Here is a 20,363-nt window from a genome sequence, read left to right on the forward strand (position 1 = left end):
CTCTCTCTCTCTCTCTCTCTTTCTCTCTCTCTCTCTCTCTCTCTCTCTTTCTCTCTATCTACATCTATCTCTCTCTCTCTCTCTCTATTATCTACATCTATCTCTCTCTCTCTTTCTCTATCTCTCTCTCTCTCTCTATTATCTACATCTATCTCTCTCTCTCTCTATTATCTACATCTATCTCTCTCTCTCTATTGAGTGTTGTAATTCCCACCATTTTGAACACAGTGAGTTTCTCTCTGAAGTCTGTTCTCTCTCTCTCTCTCTCTCTCTCTCTCTCTCTCTCTCTCTCTCTCTCTCTCCATCGATCAATCTACCTCTTTCTATCTCTCTATCCCTCTCACTCACTCACTCACTCACTCACTCACTCACTCACTCACTCACTCACTCACTCACTCCTATTACACGCAGCCCCATGTAGGACTTAGGTAGTTCATAGAAGGACTTAGGTAGTTCATAGAAGGACTTAGGTAGTTCATAGAAGGACTTAGGTAGTTCATAGAAGGACTTAGGTAGTTTATAGAAGGACTTAGGTAGTTCATAGAAGGACTTAGGTAGTTCATAGAAGGACTTGGGTAGTTCATAGAAGGACTTAGGTAGTTCATAGAAGGACTTAGGTAGTTCATAGAAGGACTTAGGTAGTTCATAGAAGGACTTAGGTAGTTCATAGAAGGACTTAGGTAGTTCATAGAAGGACTTAGGTAGTTCATAGAAGGACTTGGGTAGTTCATAGAAGGACTTAGGTAGTTCATAGAAGGACTTGGGTAGTTCATAGAAGGACTTGGGTAGTTCATAGAAGGACTTAGGTAGTTCATAGAAGGACTTAGGTAGTTCATAGAAGGACTTAGGTAGTTCATAGAAGGACTTAGGTAGTTCATAGAAGGACTTGGGTAGTTCATAGAAGGACTTAGGTAGTTCATAGAAGGACTTAGGTAGTTCATAGAAGGACTTGGGTAGTTCATAGAAGGACTTGGGTAATTCATAGAAGGACTTGGGTAGTTCATAGAAGGACTTGGGTAGTTCATAGAAGGACTTGGGTAGTTCATAGAAGGACTTAGGTAGTTCATAGAAGGACTTAGGTAGTTCATAGAAGGACTTGGGTAGTTCATAGAAGGACTTAGGTAGTTCATAGAAGGACTTAGGTAGTTCATAGAAGGACTTAGGTAGTTCATAGAAGGACTTGGGTAGTTCATAGCAGGACTTGGGTAGTTCATAGAAGGACTTAGGTAGTTCATAGAAGGACTTAGGTAGTTCATAGAAGGACTTAGGTAGTTCATAGAAGGACTTAGGCAGTTCATAGAAGGACTTAGGTAGTTCATAGAAGGACTTGGGTAGTTCATAGAAGGACTTAGGTAGTTCATAGAAGGACTTGGGTAGTTCATAGAAGGACTTAGGTAGTTCATAGAAGGACTTGGGTAGTTCATAGAAGGACTTGGGTAGTTCATAGAAGGACTTAGGTAGTTCATAGAAGGACTTGGGTAGTTCATAGAAGGACTTGGGTAGTTCATAGAAGGACTTAGGTAGTTCATAGAAGGACTTGGGTAGTTCATAGAAGGACTTGGGTAGTTCATAGAAGGACTTAGGTAGTTCATAGAAGGACTTAGGTAGTTCATAGAAGGACTTGGGTAGTTCATAGAAGTGTTGTATTTTCCCCTGCTAGTAGATGGCAGCCAGGTCGACCATAAGTTCACACCACCACCACCACCAAAACTAAGACTCGTGGTGGGAAGTGGGAAGCTCTGCCGGAGGCCGTATTTCACTAAGTCTGCAGTGTGTCGGGCTTCCTTTACCAAAACGTCGAGTCAGCAGGTTTGCAGAGTGGCTTTTGGGGGCAGATGAGTGTGAGAGATTCAGCTGTGGGTGCCTCAGCAAGTTTCCAGCCGCTGAGAAATCCATAAAAGTATATTTGTGCAAGAATTACCATATTTGTATATTCAGTGATTTCTCAAGACTTTGGGAACACGACCGGTCATGATGGGTGATGGTCTCTTCCTTGTCAAAAGTGTGTGTGTGTGTGTGTGTGAGTGTGTGTATAGAGCTGTGAGTGTGTGAGTGTGTGTATAGAGGTGTGTGTGTGTGTGTGTGCGCGTGTGTGTGCGTGTATGTGAGAGTGTGTGTGTGCGTGTGTGCGAGTGTGCGAGTGTGTGTATAGAGCTGTGTGTGTGCGTGCGTGTGTGCGTGTGTGTGTGTGTGTGTGAGTGAAGGTAAACAAGACCTGTCCCTGGGCCTGCCTAATGCCAGCAGAACTAGTCAGCCCGGTCTGACTCACAGTAAAGATGCTAACTTTGGGACGGGGTTAGCGGAGGCGGTTTCCTTACCTTACCTGCAAGCCCTTACGTCGGCGCTGGAGCGGTTTGTTTACCTGCAAGCCCTTACGTCGGCGCTGGAGCGGTTTGTTGTGCGTCTCGTTCATTCACTGTGTGGAATTCCACCCACATCACCGTGGCGACAGCTGTCGTGCGCTGGAAACCCCGTGGTTTGACCTGGATACACAAAGGCTCCACGGAAAAGCCCCTTGAGCTGTTTAAGGATTCTGTTGTAAACAGAATGGGCGCGTAACAGAACACAGCACTCATACACAAACACACATAATGTAACAGAACCCAGCACGCGCGCGCACACTAGAGGTCTTCACGGGTCGGGTATACCCGAGGGACCCGAGACCCGACCCGAGACCCGTACGGGTTCGGGTCCACGTTTCCTCGTTTTATTATGGTCAGTCGGGTCCGGGTCGGATCCCATTCTATTACCGTCGGTCCCGGGTCTGTTTATCATTATGTGTAATACCCGAGTGGATCTGAGAAGATCCGTGATCAGCGCAGCGCTGAATCGTTTCTTTTTTTTTAATCATTATTTTCTTTTGGCGCGCAGCGCTGAATCTCACGAGAGAAACGCATGCGTGATTGCGAGTTGAGACAGAGCGGGGAAAATAGCAAACAAAGAAAGATGGACACCGTTAGCAGCTTGTCTGATGTTAAAATAAAGTTACAGAATAATGAATATAAAGAGGTCAAACCCACCGGCACCTCTTCTGTCTGGGCCAACTTCATGCATATTGTCAACAAAGAGGAGAAGAAAGTAGGCGCTGTTATAAATAGCGATTGATTTCATAAAGCCTGACTAGTTCTTCACGTTAGGTCTTTCTGTTTTGATCGATTATTTGATTGATTGTATGAGGCTACCATATGTTGTAGGGAGACTACGACCTGATAAACGTTTTTAGCAGTGTGGCATTTTAGTAGCAACTTTAAATAGTCTGTCGGATCCGCCGACCCGACCCGAACTCGGGTCTCTGTCCTACTCCTGCTCTCGGACATTTATCGGATCGGGTCTGTAATGTCTCGGGACAAATTCGGGTCGGTATATATATTTTTTTCAAATGATCGGATCCAGTCGGATCTCGGAACGAATTTATCGGATCCATTCGGGTTCGGGTCCGTCTTTTTGGACCCGAGAAGACCTCTAGCGCACACACATACACGCACACGCACACACACACACACACACACACACACACACACACAACCTGGTGCCCTGCTCAAGGTTGTAAAGAGTGTGCCGAATATGATATCTATCTCTCGCAGACTGTTTGTATTAGTGGCCTTGCTACAGAAGACCTTTTTGACTCTTATCATTATTTAGTCAGACTGAAATGTGAAATATTTTTTAAATATTTAAATATTATTTTTATTCTATACCATTGCAAAACTGCTTTTACATTTTAATGATACAGATTTATACTTTTGGACATATCACAAAAATGTTACTGTCATGTTAATGGAGGTGTGGGCGGGGTCGAGGGAGTAGTCCCTGCGTTTGAGTGACAGCTAGTGGGCGGAGTCGAGGGCGTAGTCCCTGCGTTTGAGTGACAGCTAGTGGGCGGGCCATCTGAGGCTGAGACTACAGTGATGCAACGAGAGACTGAATACAGATAACGAACACGGGTTACGAGGACATGATGTTCAGACATACGTACTAGTACACAGGCTACAGCTGTCTGGATGTGAACCTTGTTGTTGGGCTACCTAGTCAGCTGATGCAGTTGATTCCCTCAGGAATGAAGCAGTTCTAAGGTCAGTAACGCCCTACTTTACCGTAGGCTGTTGGTAGAGAAGCAACTCGTCCTACCCTGCCCTGGGCGAGTTCAGCCCCGGCGAAACATCCGGCTGCTGATTGGGCAACACCCACCAAAGTAGAGGATGTGTCAGTTCAACCTGGAAACAGAAGCAAAACGGTGCACACCGTTTTCAGATTGAACTCACCCCCCCCCCCCCCACCTCACACACACAATCTGGGTTCCGTTTGACAGCTCACGTCACGCTGTCTCGGTCTGGCCGGCGGCATCAATGAACTGCAAAGTTATTTAAAAAAAAAAAAACATTTTAAAATGACAGAAAAGTAGACGGCTAAAGTCAGCATTCCCTCCCGACAGGCCAGTACAGTGAACTCAGGGAAACTCAAATGACTATGAAGGGAGAAAAATAACAATGTCTGACAGCCGTCAAGATGCAATAATAGGGAGTCGGGATGCAGTTCAGTGGATGGGTGAAGCTAAATTAGTTGTCATAATATGGCACAAAGTCAACAAATCTCCATAGCTAGATAGATAAAATAATATTCTGCTTTCCTTTCCTGCTTTATATTTTATGTGATAATTACTGTATGTTGATGCTAAGATTGCTTTTCATCCATGCCAGCTAATGTTAGTGAATGTAGCTGTTAGCTACCCTCCTTGTAAACCAGGCAAAGGTAATTCATACGGTCATTATGTTACATGAGTCATTTAGCAGACGCTTTTATCCAAAGCGACTTACAATATTGTGTTGAACCTAGGTAGTCAGTGTGCTACTACTGTACTCGCCAGAATTCACAAGTGCATCCCGGCCTCGCAGCGGTGGAACGAACTGCCCACTGACGTCAGAACAGCAGAGTCGCTGCCCATCTTTCACCGCAGGCTCGAAACTCACCTCTTCAAGAAGTACTAGCAGTACCTCTTGAAGCTTCCCTCCCTCTTAAGCACCTATTGTATTTACATTTTGCTGCTCTTGCACTTTGTCTTAAGCACTAGATTATGCTCTTGGTCGCTTGTTTTAGAAAGGAGGTGCACTTGTGTGCTCCGGTAAGTAGTAGTACACTGACTTCCTACATTAAAATGCAATGATGCAACTCACTTTAGATACAGTAAAAGCATCTGCTAAATGACTAATGTAAATGCATCTCCTTTATAAACAAGTGACTAAAAGCATAATCTAGCGCTTAAGTCAGAGTGCAAGACCAGCTAAGTATAAATGCAATAGGCGCTTTAGAGGAAGGGTCCAGGTAGTATTTCTTGAAGAGGTGAGTTTTGAGCCGGTCAGTAATTACAGTAAACATTCAAACTGTAATAATATAAGAAACGTTGTGGTTATCCTCCGTACTGTGCTTGATCAAACCGTCGGGACTGAGTGCTTCAGGGTTCAGTCACAGCTGTGTCTCGTTTGAGATTAACGGGCTGCATGCAAATGAGACTGAATTTGAGACACCAATGAGACACCAATTTCTATAATTCAAAACAACAACAAAAAAATCTCATTGAGAAAAGTCTATTTTGCAAGAGAGACCTGGTCAAGAAAACGACACACAACATAATACATTGCATTAATACAGATTAGGTCATTAAAGATGAAACATTAAAAAAGGAAACGCCACATCAAGTTACACATTGGAGGCAGACAAGATTATTTGTAGTTAAGTTGCCACTTATGAGTGAAAATATTTACGGACCTGCGATTCCTCTTCCTCCATGACCTTTACCCTGCTTTAAACTCGTTCAGTGAGACGAGCTTCTGCAACTCCATTGTTCTCTGAAGCTCATTCTCTGGTACAGTCAGCAGGACGCTGTTTGATAGTGGCCAGTAAATGTTATTACAGTATGAATGTAATACAGTTGACTGCCTCAAAGGTAGTACAGAATATAAGCGAAGCAATTTCAGTCTGACTTGAAATATTCCAGAACCCCTCCCCTCCTCCCCTTCCTTGATGTAGTCGCTGATCTAACAAGATTGGATTGGTGTAAATAAGATTTCCGCTGCACGGCTTTCAGCAATCCGGTCATGTTAGATCAGTGACTACACGGGAGGAGGGCGGGGAGGGGGGGGGGGGGGGGATGAGGAAAGAAGCCAGCAGGCCTACGGAGTCTGACAGAGGACACCTGTGTGTCCTCAGTCCTCATCTACGGAGTCTGACCTGTGTGTTCTGACCCCTCATCTACGCAGTCTGACCTGTGCGTTCTGACCCGTAATCTACGGAGTCTGACCTGCGTGTTCTGACCCGTCATCTACGGAGTCTGACCTGTGCGTTCTCACCCTGCAGGTCATCGGGTTCACGTCGGAGACGGTGGCGGCCTTCATCGCCGTGGTGGGGATCCTGTCCATACTAGCCCAGGTGAGCCACACAGCTGCTCTCATCACCGTCGCCTTGTTGTAGCCAAGGTCAAGGTAGTTTGTTTTTATTTATTCATATTTTCCACGTGCACATTGATACAGGGTTAAAACATGCAGTGAAAAGAAACGGGGTGCTCAGTCACTGTTTTAAAATCAGGGGGGATAAATAATAATAATAACAATAAGACAGTAGATTAGACGATAAGACAGATGGTAGACGAGGAATAAAAATGAGTTAAAAGGAGGAGAGGAGGTAGATAATAGAAGTACAGTACCAGAAAATATACACTAGCGACACAGGCTCTTCCTAAGGCAGGAGAAGTCGGTCTTTTTTAAGATGCACCGATTCAGGTGGTTTCTAAGCCACTGTGTGACCCGAGTCCTGAGGTGTGGAACTGCGTGTCCCTGTCCCCAGACGGTGGTGCTGGGCATCCTGATGCGCTCCATAGGGAACAAGAACACTATCCTGCTGGGCCTGGGCTTCCAGATCCTCCAGCTGGCCTGGTACGGCTTCGGCTCGCAGCCCTGGTGAGTAGCGCTCCGCGTCCCCGGGTCTGTCTGGTTCTGCCCCGTCTGTCTATCTACCCCGTCGGTCTATATCTCCATACCCTGTCTGTCTATCTACCCCGTCTATCTACCCCGTCTGTCTATCTCTCCATACCCCGTCTGTCTATCTCTCCATACCCTGTCTGTCTATCTCTCCATACCCTGTCTGTCTATCTACCCCGTCTGCATCTCTCCATACCCCGTCTGCATCTCTCCATACCCCGTCTGTCTATATCTCCATACCCTGTCTGTCTATCTACCCCGTCTATCTACCCTGTCTGTCTATCTCTCCATACCCCGTCTGTCTATCTCTCCATACCCTGTCTGTCTATCTACCCCGTCTGCATCTCTCCATACCCCGTCTGTCTATATCTCCATACCCTGTCTGTCTATCTACCCCGTCTATCTACCCTGTCTGTCTATCTCTCCATACCCCGTCTGTCTATCTCTCCATACCCTGTCTGTCTATCTCTCCATACCCTGTCTGTCTATCTCTACCCCATCTGTCTATCTCTACCCCGTCTGTCTATCTACCCTGTCTGTCTATCTCTACCCCATCTGTCTATCTACCCTGTCTGTCTATCTCTACCCCATCTGTCTATCTCTCCATACCCCGTCTGTCTATCTCTCCATACCCCGTCTGTCTATCTCTCCATACCCCGTCTGTCTATCTCTCCATACCCTGTCTGTCTATCTACTCTGTCTATCTCTACCCCTTCTCTCTAGTTATAACCTGTCTGTCTTTCTCTCCATACCCCGTCTGTCTATCTACCCCGTCTGTCTATCTCTACCCCGTCTGTCTATCTACCCTGTCTGTCTATCTCTACCCTGTCTGTCTATCTCTACCCCGTCTGTCTATCTCTACCCCATCTGTCTATATCTACCCCGTCTGTCTATCTACCCCGTCTGTTTATCTCTACCCCATCTGTCTATCTACCCCGTCTGTCTATCTCTACCCCGTCTGTCTATCTCTACCCCATCTGTCTATCTACCCCATCTGTCTATCTACCCTGTCTGTCTATCTCTACCCCGTCTGTCTATCTCTACCCCATCTGTCTATCTACCCTGTCTGTCTATCTCTACCTCTTCTGTCTAGTTCTACCCCATCTGTTTATCTCTACCCCGTCTGTCTATCTCCACCCCGTCTGTCTATCTCCACCCCGTCTGTCTATCTCTACCCCATCTGTCTAGTTCTACCCCATCTGTCTATCTACCCTGGCTGTGTCTCAAACGGCTAAAATGCTGCTTATTTAGGCAGCATTCGGAGGCAGGGAGGCATCAAGTCATGTCCCAGTCGAATATTTACAAATATGCTGCCTGCTGAGGTGCCTCCGACTGGGCAGATTTGAAGGCAGCACAGATGTATCCTTCGTTGGTCAAGATGTCCCACAATCCCATGCGCCCGCTCCACTGCTCCGACCAAAAGAGCAATTTTGGAGAGCAATTTTGTCTCCATGACTGTTAATATGTCACTTTATGAAGTTTGAATGTTTTCATATTCATATATTTGTCGCCACCAGAGGGCAGCAGGTTACGGTCGACAGCCAGTTAAACCAAAATACTGGACTGTACTCCACAGACCGTCCACGGGTCCAGAAAAATAATTGAATTCATTTGTCTAACTTTTAATCGTCTTCAATTTATTACTCAAACGTTCTAAAAAAAATAAATAAGCGACCTATTTCTTATTTGGCTGAGTTTGTGTTGTGCAGAGGTAATTCAAAAGAACGGGGATGAAGATGATGTGATTTGCTTGGAGGGGAACGCATTTCGGCTCGAGTCGCACGAAACACACACTCACACACACACACACACACACACACACACACACACACACACAGAAACCGGCGAGACGGTCCGGTCGTGACTGTTGGCTGACACCGTCGGAGTGTGCGCTGGACGGCCCAGTAGAGTAAGGTCACACTGGAGCGAGTGTTTCCCAGTAAGTCATCTGGGGAGAGTTTCCCTCCCATCATCCCGGCCTCGGCGCTGATCTCACGCTAGTTGTTTTGGCCCAGGGAAGCGGCTCATCTCATGGCGTTCTCTTGGCCAGAACGCCGTCGTGCTGCTGCTGGTCTTGGCTCAGGCGGGGAGGTCGAATAAAGGTCAAGCTGATCTGTCAGTTGGTTAGCGATAGTTGTGCTGAGGAGGATTTCCGCGGTCTCTCCTCAGCGGACAGCGTTCTGCGTTGGTCTCTGTCGTTACTGTGAGCGCTGTGAGAGATTAACTTGTAATGATATGACTGTAGCGTGTGAATCCAGAATTGAACTTTTCCCATAGTGTAACTACAACAACATGGAGACAGAAATGTACAGTAGCTGCATCTGTTGAATGCAAATGTTGAGTGTAGTGCTACATAATACCGTGTGTGTGTATTAACGTGCGTGTGTGTATTAACGTGCGTGTGTGTATTAATGTGTGTGTGTATTAATGTGTGTGTGGGTATTAATGTGTGTGTGTGTTAGGGCTGGGACTTTTGCCCCAAAATCATATTCGAAGTTCGTTTATTTATTAATAATAATATTCGAATATATTCGAATTATTATTAATACTATTTTTACCATTAAATTCTTACAGAAAGACCTACCTAGGTATTAAAATAAAGTTGTGCACATTCTGTCCACTAGTGGGCGTTGTATCATAGGCAATATCGATAAGCAATGATGTTTTCAGAAGCAAATACAAGTCTTTGTCAACAACCGTTCTTTTAATTTATGTCAGACCCTGGCTTGAACAGTAGGTTTTCACTGTTTGACAAAAATAAATAAAAATAAGCCAGTCAGGCTAGGTACTGAAAGACAAATAAAAGATAAATAAAGGTAGTAGGATGTATATCCCATTAATCAAACATGTAGCATTAAGCTAACTATTGGCACCGGTGTGCTTATTGGTGTCATATTTAATAAGTTTGAGTAATTTCACGATCGAGCTAGCTAACCACCTTTAGCTCAATGGTCTCAGTTGCTGGTTAGCGAGGGGAGTCCCAGCCCAGCTGATAATCCTCCGTTGCGGGTTGGGGGGATGCAACGGTCGGCTGGGATCCTGCCTCATAGTTAACCAGCAACTGGTCAGTGGACGGTACCAGGCAGCCTACGTTATGTCTGAATCAAAGGTTATCAAACAAGCTTGGGAACTAGCTGGCTAGGATCATTTAAGCATAACAATCCAACGGCTAACTCCCCCAAAAGAACCCCTCCACTGCACAAGCACCAACCCCAATAATAATAATAATAAGCACAAGCTACCAAGTGCAACGTTAGCCTTGCTAACGGAGATAATGAATTTGGTTGCAGCTGGTGCTAGGCAAAGGAAGAATATTTTGTGGACTATTATCACATCCATTTCACAGTTGGGATTATACATAAAGGTGAGGATCGAGCCTGTTGGATGAGCAACTCAAATGCCTGGCTAGCTCAATATTGTTGTGAGCCGGAGCCCGTCGCTTTCACTGGATGACTCGTGAAGCATGCTACATTTATCTCGCATACTAAACATGTTTTCGTGGAGTAGTACAGGTATGTACTAAATCGCATGTAGTAGGCGAGTTGCAGTATGTAATATAGTATGTAATATGGACATTCGGACACGGCCCAAGCTCCTTGGTAAGGGCTGGGTAAGGGCGATCAACCTCCTTGTTTACATTTTTACTTGCTTACCGATTGGCTATTTGGATCCTGCCGTCACAGTCATACAACGACTATTTTTTAGCAACTAGTTAGTAGTTACTAGTTAAGACAACGCCTAAATTGGCGTGGTGCAACCGAAATTAGATACCAACTAATATGCGACTAACTAGTAGCAACTAAGAGTTTAGTCAGTGTTTAGGCGTGACTAAATGCTTGGGTTTAGACAAACTGGTGCAACCCAGTCCAGGGGTATAGATTTCGATCTCCTCCAGTGTGGTTGTGGGCGTTGGCGAGGCCATTGTTCTGCTAACTAAGTGCTAACTAACGTCACCTCCTACAGGTCCAATAGCCTTGCTAATGAGCTCGCGATTGCAACTTCACCAGGCGTGAAAAACCCTCTGAATCTGAATCAAAAGCAATGTTTGCTAGCTAACACATTTACAAAACTTACAGGTTCGAATATTAAGGGCTGCCTAATATTCGTTCGAATACCAGTATTTCTGTCAATATTCGAATTATATTCGAATCCCGAAGTTCGGACTCCCAGCCCTAGTGTGTGTGTGTATTAACGTGTGTGTATTAATGTGTGTGTGTGTGTGTGTATTAATGTGTGTGTATTAATGTGTGTGTGTGTATTAATGTGTGTGTATTTATGTGTGTGTGTTCTCTGTGCAGGATGATGTGGGCGGCTGGAGCGGTAGCGGCCATGTCCAGCATCACCTTCCCCGCCATCAGCGCCATCGTGTCCCGCAACGCAGAACCAGACCAACAGGGTGAGCGCCCACCACACCGTGTGTGTGTGTGTGTGCGTGTGCGTGTGCGTGTGCGCATGTGTGTGTTTGCGTGCGTTAACGTGCGTGTGTGTGTATATTAACGTGTGTATTAACGTGTGTGTATTAACGTGTGTGTGTGTATTAGCGTGTGTGTGTTTGGGTATTAACATGTGTGTATTAACGTGTGTGTATTAACGTGTGTGTGTGTGTTAACTTGGGTGTGTGTGTTAACTTGTGTGTTGCGTGTTAATATGTGTGTGTGTGTGTGTGTGTTAACGTGTGTGTGTATTAAATGAACGTGTGTGTGTGTGTTAACGCGTGTGTGTGTGTGTATTAAATGAACGTGTGTGTGTGTGTTAACGTGTGTGTGTTAACGTGTGTGTGTATTCAATGAACGTGTGTGTGTGTATTAAATGAACGTGTGTGTGTGTGTATTAAATGAACGTGTGTGTGTGTGTGTGTGTGTGTGTGTGTGTATTAAATGAACGTGTGTGTGTGTGTGTGTGTGTATTAAATGAACGTGTGTGTGTGTATTAAATGAACGTGTGTGTGTGTGTAAACGTGTGTGTGTGTATTAAATGAACGTGTGTGTGTGTGTGTGTGTATTAAATGAACGTGTGTGTGTGTGCGTGTGTGTGTGTGTGTTACCGTGTCCCCCGGTCAGGCGTGGTCCAGGGGATGATCACGGGGATCCGTGGTCTGTGTAACGGTCTCGGCCCGGCGCTCTACGGCTTCGTCTTCTACCTGTTCCACGTGGAGCTCACGGATCTGGACGGCGAGGACGGCGCCGGGAAGGGCGCCAAACCCAACATGGCCAACCCCACCGACGAGGTGAGCACACGAGACCCCCCCCCCCCTCCCCCCCTCTCTCCAGGAAGCAGCGTAGATCTGTGAGGAAGGGATCGATCCATCTGTAGTCCGACTCAACGGACGTAGGCTTTGGGGATGGGCCTCGTCATTCGCTTATTACCGCCCAATCAGTGGCGGCAAAATCTGTCGTCCGCCCAATCAGATTCAACCAGACTGAAACAACAACAACAACCTAGCAACCGCTCCGCTGGAAGATTTGTGATTGGCCTAGACAAATACAGCGCCCCACCCCCTTATCCCCGAATGGTAATGAGTGCAGCCAGACCTTTCTCCAGTGTGGAAACAGGTCTGGTTGTGAGAGAGTTGCTATGACTCACCCGACCACAGGGGGGCGTCCTGTGTGCACTGTACTGTACATACTGTACTATGTGGGTTACAGCCAGGGTGTCCATTTCAGACGCGAGTGTTTTAAATGCTTCAGTAGGGAGACAAACTTGACCTTTCACCTTTTGTCATTTTCATCCATCTCCCACTGTGTGGTCACATGGTAGGGGATATGTACTCTAGTAGCCTTGGTCTGAGGCACTTTGGCAGAAACCCAGTTCTCGAGCGCAGGCAGACAGACGCACACGCACACACGTACATCTGACACCAATACCCTCCAATAACCCCTGGTTTCTCTCTCTGTCAGTCTCTCTCTCTCTCTCTTTCTCTGTCTCTCTCTCACTCCCTCCCTCTGCGTGCGTCTCTGTCTCTCTCACTTCAATTCAATTCAACATGTTTTATGCATGAATGTCAGGTGAACAACATTGGCGAAAGTGTCAAAGATAATACAGTAATGACATGAGAAAACAGTAAATATACTTTCTCTCTCTCTGTCTCTCGCTCTCTCCCTCTGTCTCTGTCTCTCGTTCTGTCTCTCTCTCTCTCCACCTCTCTCTCTCCCTTCCCCCCCTCTCCCTCCCCCTCTCTCTCTCTCTCTCTCTCCCTCTCCCCCCCCTCTCTCTCTCCCTCCCTCCCCCCCCCCCTCTCTCTCTCTCCCTCCCTCCCTCCCCCCCCCCCTCTGTCTCTCTCCCTCCCTCTCCCCCCCATGCCTCTCTCTCCCCCCCCCTCTCTCTCTCTCCCTCCCTCCCCCCCCCCTCTCTCTCTCCCTCCCCCCCCCCCCCCTCTCTCTCTCCCTCCCTCTCCCCCCCCATGCCTCTCTCTCCCCCCCCCCTCTCTCTCTCCCTCCAGAGTGGGATCATCCCGGGCCCCCCCTTCCTGTTCGGGGCGTGCTCCGTGCTCCTCTCCCTGCTGGTGGCGCTCTTCATCCCGGAGCACACGGGGCCCGGGGCGCGGCCGGGGGCGCGGCCCGGCGCCTACAAGAAGCACAGCAACGGGGCCCAGAGCCACTCCCACAGCCCCCAGGGCAGCGGGGCCGAGGGCAAGGAGCCGCTCCTGGAGGACAGCAGCGTATAGCCCCGCCCCCAGGGGGCCACACGGACCCCCGCCCCCCCCTCCCCCCCCAGCTGGACAGATACACCTATTTATACACACACATGCATATGTATGTTTGTGTGTGTGTGTGTGTGTGTGTGTGTGTATATATATATATATTATACACACACAAGACATACTGTGACACCTCTGTGTGTCGGAAAGATCGTGTGTGTGTGTGTGTGCGTGTGTGTGTGTGTGTGTATATCCACCGCACAAAGTGGGGCGTCCCCTAAACACGGCACGTGCCCCGTTTCAAGCTGAGCTGCGCTAAGAGTGTGTGTGTGTGTGTGTGTTTTGGGAACTGCTGTGTCGAAGTGTGTGGGGGTGTCTTGGTTAAGCTAGACTCTTAGGCTTCTGCTAGAGGCTTGCCCCGCCCTCCCCCCCCCCCCTCCAAGAGCAAGCCCACCCTCACCTGGTTTGGTTCGGGGGTGAAGATGGCTCCACCCCCGTGGTTGTTACCACACCCCCTCCCCCTGCGCGATCCCTCTCATTTCCTCGGTAACGGCCGCGGCGGCGACGACCACAGCGGCGCCCCTTTTGTTCCAAAGAGAGAAAAGGAGGGGTCGATATGAACCTGCCGCTGCTCCGCAACGCCAGCTCTCCCGCGGTGAAGCGTTGTCGTGGTGACCGGGTTCTGACGCGGTCTGACGAGGGGGGGGGGGGTCTTCCTCTGTGCCAACAGGAGGGGGGAGGGAGGGGTAGGGGGGAGGGGCTACCATGTATATTTTTGAGGAGACTTGACCCGGCCTCCACAAATCAATCTCCGAGGGGCCGTGCCGAACCCACAGAGGGGGCTGTACAGAATTCCACACGCAGAAGAGAACGTTTTTACCGAGGGACTTCGGTCTACTTGAAAGAACCCTTTTTTTTGGGAGACCACACTTTCATTGAATATCCTACTTTTCCCCCCACAGAGACGGGGAGGTGGGAGAAAGAGAGACCACTTTGTGACCCGGACATGTTTTCAGTGTTTACCTGCCATTCATTAATAGATCAACAGTTACGCTTTGGGTTGTATATTATTTCCTGTGTTCACACTGAAGGCTAGTTGTGCGTATAAAAGTTTTTATTCAAAGACAAATGTTGCCTTGAAGTGACTTCATAATTGATATATATTACATAGCCTATATGAAGACTGAGTCTGAGTAAGGTCTGTAATCTTCGCTATCGCTCCTATCGGAGCCTCAATACATTTGATTCCTCTTTTGTTCTCACCCCTCCATCCTTCTTCTTTGTGGTATTTGGCACAACTTTATTTAAACGGACGGCTGGCAGAACTGTAGTTCATTCAACATGCCTATGGACCGCTTTGACTGTAGTTTTTGGTATCTATGTGAGCACTGATATTGTTAATAAGACGTCTTTGGAATAATATCATTAGGTTCGCTAAAGGTTGTGTGATGTGGTATGATAGACAATGACTGCAAATGTAGTATTTGGATTTAGACTGTAAAACCATTTTAAAGCGTTTTGGGACATTTTAGCTCCCGTAAAGGTGTAAATGGGGTGCTTGACATTTTTGGACAGTTGTCCATTGTTGATGGCAAAGGGTTTTCGTTACTGTATTAGTAGTTAATCTTTGCTGTTGTACTTTTGAAAAAAAAAAAAAGAAGATTTTTTTGTAAATGAGCCTCAAGTGCATTGAAATAACCAAATCACACACTCAAATGGATTTAACTCAGTTTCAGACTGTATAACATTTCTCCGCATTGCATTTGTTTGAATTTTATTATTTGTGCCAAATATGTTTTCTGTATGTTTGTATGTTTGTTTTTTTGGTTGTGACAGTTTGTTTTGTTTTCTTTGTCTTATTTGTGGCTGAAAAATTAAGTTCAAGTGCTTTTTTTTTTTTTATAGCTGTTTTAACACTTGGTCCAATCGTTTTTAGGCTTGTTTCATCATTGTGGCTGGTTTGGTGATTTACTGAATGTGTGGCATTTTATTATTCTTGGTCTCAATCTTGGTTTAAAACACATTTCTTCTCATTAATTAAGTTGATATGGTTTTCTCTTTTTCGTTTTTTACAGACTTTTATCAATGGAGCACATCATTAACTAGCATCATTGAATGTTCTAAGCTAAGATATACATGATATTTGATATTACCAAACTCTGCCATACCCCAAATCCTTGACCATACCATTCTTCATCATTTCTGGGGGGGGTTAGCCAACTTGAGGCCATTCAAATAGATGTATATTCTAATTGTTCCTTGAAAATCATTGGACCAACCCACAAGTACTATTAAGATCCCAGAACAATTAGTAAGATTCTGCACCAGCCCAGTATGCACATACAGAATAGTCTACAGGCAAGCAGACCGCACTACCTTACGGTCAATGTACAAACCCACGCAGAACGTACAGTCAATGTATATATGTATGTTAATGGACATGGCCACCTATATAGGTCTCTCTGATAGTTTGGTGCAACTACATTTCCCAGACTCTACTGCTGGCCCCTCTTCATTTAGTACCGTGTGGTGTGTGTGGCCTGAGCCCCTCTCTGTGTGCCTACAATTAGCCAAGAAATGAATACGGCAACGTGAGTTAAATGGTGGATATACTGTAAATATGGGAAACTAATGACAAACTATTTATTAAAGGTTTATTGTACATTGAGCTGTCTGAGTTCGTTTTTGTGGTTCCGTACACTTGTTCACTTTGCATTGAGATTTAGAATGATTGAGCAGTCAGCTTTCCAATACATGTGTTACTGGGTTTTTTCTTCTCCGTGAGTGTGTATATAATAGTAATATTCATGGGGTTCAAATGTAGTCCTAGACCTGCCATATTGGGGACCAACACAGGTGTTTCAATTTATCTGATTGGCTCTACTGCATAGAATCCTATGCAGTAGAACTAATTAATTCATTTGAAACGTGTTGGTCCCCAACATGGCAGGTCTAGGACTACATTTGAACCCCATGAATATCAGTTTGAAGACACATACAGACGACCAATAGTTCTACCGGTCTGAGCCCATCTAGTGATCTGTTGCTCTTTCCGGCCATAAGGGGGCAGCAGCAGCCACAAGCTTTCTCACATACAAAGTTGCTCCTGCTGAAGAAATGGCCTACTGGCGTGGATGGGCTGGCGTGTTCAAGTTAGTGTTAGTGATAAAGAGTAAATTATCACATTTAACAATAAACTTCTAGAGCTGCATCTGTTGGATTCCAATTACGTTTTAAATCTGCTCATCTCAGGCCTGGCCTCATGCTTTCGGATTCAAATTACAGGCGGTCTTTGTTGCCAAACTGAAAAGCTGCGGTAAAGTAATCCGTTTCTCAGCTCCTGAAGTGACGACTTGTTTTCCCCAGTGTGATACTTATCTCACCCGGCTTCCCCTAACCAGACACACCCTTTCACTGGATTCCCAGGAGCCTCGTACTGCTGGAGGGATCTGGTGGTGTCGGTTAAAGGCCTCTTAAGTGGAGCAGCAGGTGTTGTGTTGTCTGGATGAAAGAAAGATTGATAAGAGTCTTAGCCTTAATCCACTGTCATTGTTTCCTATGAGGCCTGAGGTGTCTGCTGGATCACAACATAGGCCAGGATTTGAGTCGTGTAATGTCTACTAATGTAGCCTACGAACTCTTTATACTGTCTAATATAGCCTAACTCTTTGTAATGTCTACAAATATAGCCTAACTCTTTGTAATGTCTACTAATATAGCCTAACTCTTTGTAATGTCTACTAATATAGCCTAACTCTTTGTAATGTCTACTAATATAGCCTAACTCTTTGTACTGTCCAATATAGTCTAACTCTTTGTAATGTCTACAAATATAGCCTAACTCTTTGTAATGTCTACTAATATAGCCTAACTCTTTGTAATGTCTACTAATATAGCCTAACTCTTTGTAATGTCTACTAATATAGCCTAACTCTTTGTAATGTCTACTAATATAGCCTAACTCTTTGTAATGTCTACTAATATAGCCTAACTCTTTGTAGTGTCTACTAATATAGCCTAACTCTTTGTAGTGTATGCTATACTAGTATAGCCTAGCCTACTAACTATTTCTAATGTCTACTTATTTAGCTAACAAACTCTTTTTAATGTCTGCTGTAGCCTACTACTAACTTTGTAATGTCTACTAATGGAGTACTACTGTAACTCTTTGTAATGTCTACTAATGTACAGTGCTACTAACTTTGTAATGTCTACTAATGTAGTTACTAACTCTTTGTAATGTCTACTAATGTAGTTACTAACTCTTTTTAATGTCTACTAATGTAGTTATTAACTCTTTGTAGTGTCTACTAATGTACAGTACTACTAACTTTGTAATGTCTACTACTATTACAGTAGCTCTTTGTAATGTCTACGAATGTACAGTACTACTAACTCTTTGTAATGTCTACTAATGCAGTTACTACTAGCTCTTTGTAATGTCTACTAATGTACTATCTACTAACTTGTAGGCTAATGTATACTACTGTAATGTTTAGAAAGTCTCAGCAAAAATATAGACATTTTATGTTAATCCATTTAATATGACACACAAGGATATGCTAATACTTGTTGAAACAGCTCGGAGAGAGCATTAGGCTAGAAATGGTCACCAATCTTAATATTCCAAATCAGCAACAAGTCTATGAATTCTGTTTGGTACAGGCATCCCTGTTACACTGAGGCTGGTGGTTTTTCTGGTCAAGGCGAGGAGGAAGCTTTGACTAGAGGAAGTCGGTTAAGTACGTCACAAAGCTGGTGCTCAGATCACCCGGCTCCCAAGGATACTACTGAAGTGAGTACACCCCCCCCCACCCCAGCCCCCATGGGCAAAGCAAAGCGTTCCCCTCCCTGCTTTATCTGTCCGGGGCTGGTGTCATGACGACAAGATCCATGTGACTCTGGAGACCTGCTGGAATGTATTGTGATGCGGAGCCGCTGTCACGGCGCGTTTACTTCCCTGTCCTCCTAATTAGGTACACGAGACGGGAAGAACTCTCAAGCACTCCCGCCGCCCGCCTCGTCCACCCCGGCGCCGACGTAAAAAACGAGCGCGTCCTTTGACCCCACATAGCCCTAGCATCCATCAGCCGGCCCCCGAACACAAAATATTGTTGTTTGGGCCCGCTGGAAACGGCAACGGGAAGGAATCGTTCTTCGGAATGACACACCTTTGGGTTCACAGGCACTCCGGGGAGAGGAAGTTTGAAATGTCACACCCAAGTGCAGATACGGCGGCGTGACGCCCCGCGGGAGCCCCGGGATGAATCACAGGGTGAACTTCATTGTTTTTCCTGTCAAGCCGCCCCGTGTGAAAGAGTACTTTTCTCGAACCCTTTCCGCTCTCGTCTCCTTTCCCGTGGTCTATATGTAGAACCCGTGTCCTGCCTCCAGGGACACAGTTGACCATTAACCTGAGGATGTGTACCTACTTGACGGAACAAGCCAAAGACCTCTGGGCTATGACCACCGAGTCTTTGTTCCAGAGGTAGGCATGTGCAGGGCTGGATAGATCGATCATCCACTTCAGTTTTCCAAACCCCCCCCCCCCTCCCATCCTCAGATATCTTTAAAGAGCTTTATGACACACTGGATCTATAGAATAAGCAAGCTGCGACCACACATCATCGGTGTGATAACAGAGTGAGTCAGGCCTTCGTGCGGCCATTATCAGCGTGAACCCTGACCTTGTTGTTTTAGTTGTCATGCTCAAACAGGGTGCAGCCTACATCCATCTACGCACGGGAACCAGCCCGGGGCAACGGAGTGTCACTCACATTAGCATGCTTCAAGTGAAGTGAAGGGCCTCCGTCGACAGGCTTGAAGAGAGAGAGAGAGAGAGAGAGAGAGGACCCAGATCCCTCCCTGAGAGTGGTGCGTTGTTTGTGTTGAGTCCGATTTCAAATGCGCCTGGTGTACTGGTGCATCCTGTGCTTACATTTTATTAGAGTGCAAGAAATAGATACAGTACAGATGAGCAGGTGGGGGTGGGAGGGGGGGGGGTTGAAGCACTATTGCTGACGCATAACAGAAGTTCATAGCAGTCAAACGCGGTGCATTTATCTGTCAACGTTCTAGAACATTCCTCCTCCTTAAACAGCTAGAAGCCCCGCTCACTGTAAGAACCCAGACCACTGGGTTTCCAGCCCTCGCAGGATTTGCTCAACAGCGGGTCTTTGAGCCGAGATGGCAGCCCGTCGATGCCAGGCTCGGACCGCCCCCCCCCACCCCCGCACCCCCGACCCCTGGCCGGGGTGGTATGTCCACCCGGGAAAGGGCACGGAGCCGGGCGAATCGGCCGTGTCATGCCTAGTGTAATGGGATTGCAGAATCGCCCCCGCCCCCCCCCCCCCCACACACACACACACAGGGAACCCCCTCCCTGCCGGGCCTGGATCGGGCCTGCGAGGCCCGGGAGTCAGAGGCTCGGTAAACAGACCCCCCTGGCTCCACAGCAACAGGGCAACACTGTCAGCATTCACATCATGTGTTTCTGCGTCATCTCTTTTCCCTTCATTATAACATCAATACTGCATCAATACCGCCGGGTTGCGGCGAGCTGTAATCAGGGGCTCAGTGAGCGCGGGGCAAACGTATTTCTCGCGCCAGGTAGGCGTGAATTCATACGCACTGACTGACTCAGACTGCGAGAGGGAAAGTTTCTCTTTGCAGAGGAAGTGGGAGATCTGTACCTCTCATTGCCTCTATTTCTACGTGTCCTTACTAACACACTAGAGGAAGTGAAACATACCCAC

The 20,363-nt window shown here is 46.5% G+C and overlaps 1 protein-coding gene across 2 annotated transcripts in view; it reads left to right on the top strand.

Moving 5' to 3' along the window:
* mfsd14a2 (major facilitator superfamily domain containing 14A2) overlaps positions 1-16,272 on the top strand; it is a 28,880-nt gene extending 12,608 nt beyond the window's left edge. For both annotated transcript variants that reach the window (XM_084446979.1, XM_084446980.1), the window contains exons 8-12: positions 6,352-6,423; positions 6,838-6,950; positions 11,270-11,367; positions 12,032-12,198; positions 13,411-16,272. In XM_084446979.1, coding sequence (XP_084303105.1) covers positions 6,352-6,423; positions 6,838-6,950; positions 11,270-11,367; positions 12,032-12,198; positions 13,411-13,635 — 675 coding nt within the window. In that variant the 3' untranslated portion in view covers positions 13,636-16,272. The remainder of the gene's footprint in view (positions 1-6,351; positions 6,424-6,837; positions 6,951-11,269; positions 11,368-12,031; positions 12,199-13,410) is intronic.
* Positions 16,273-20,363: the final 4,091 nt, after the last annotated feature.

This window comes from Borostomias antarcticus (assembly GCF_949987555.1).
Source record: "Borostomias antarcticus genome assembly, chromosome: 12".
Taxonomy (NCBI): domain Eukaryota; kingdom Metazoa; phylum Chordata; class Actinopteri; order Stomiiformes; family Stomiidae; genus Borostomias; species Borostomias antarcticus.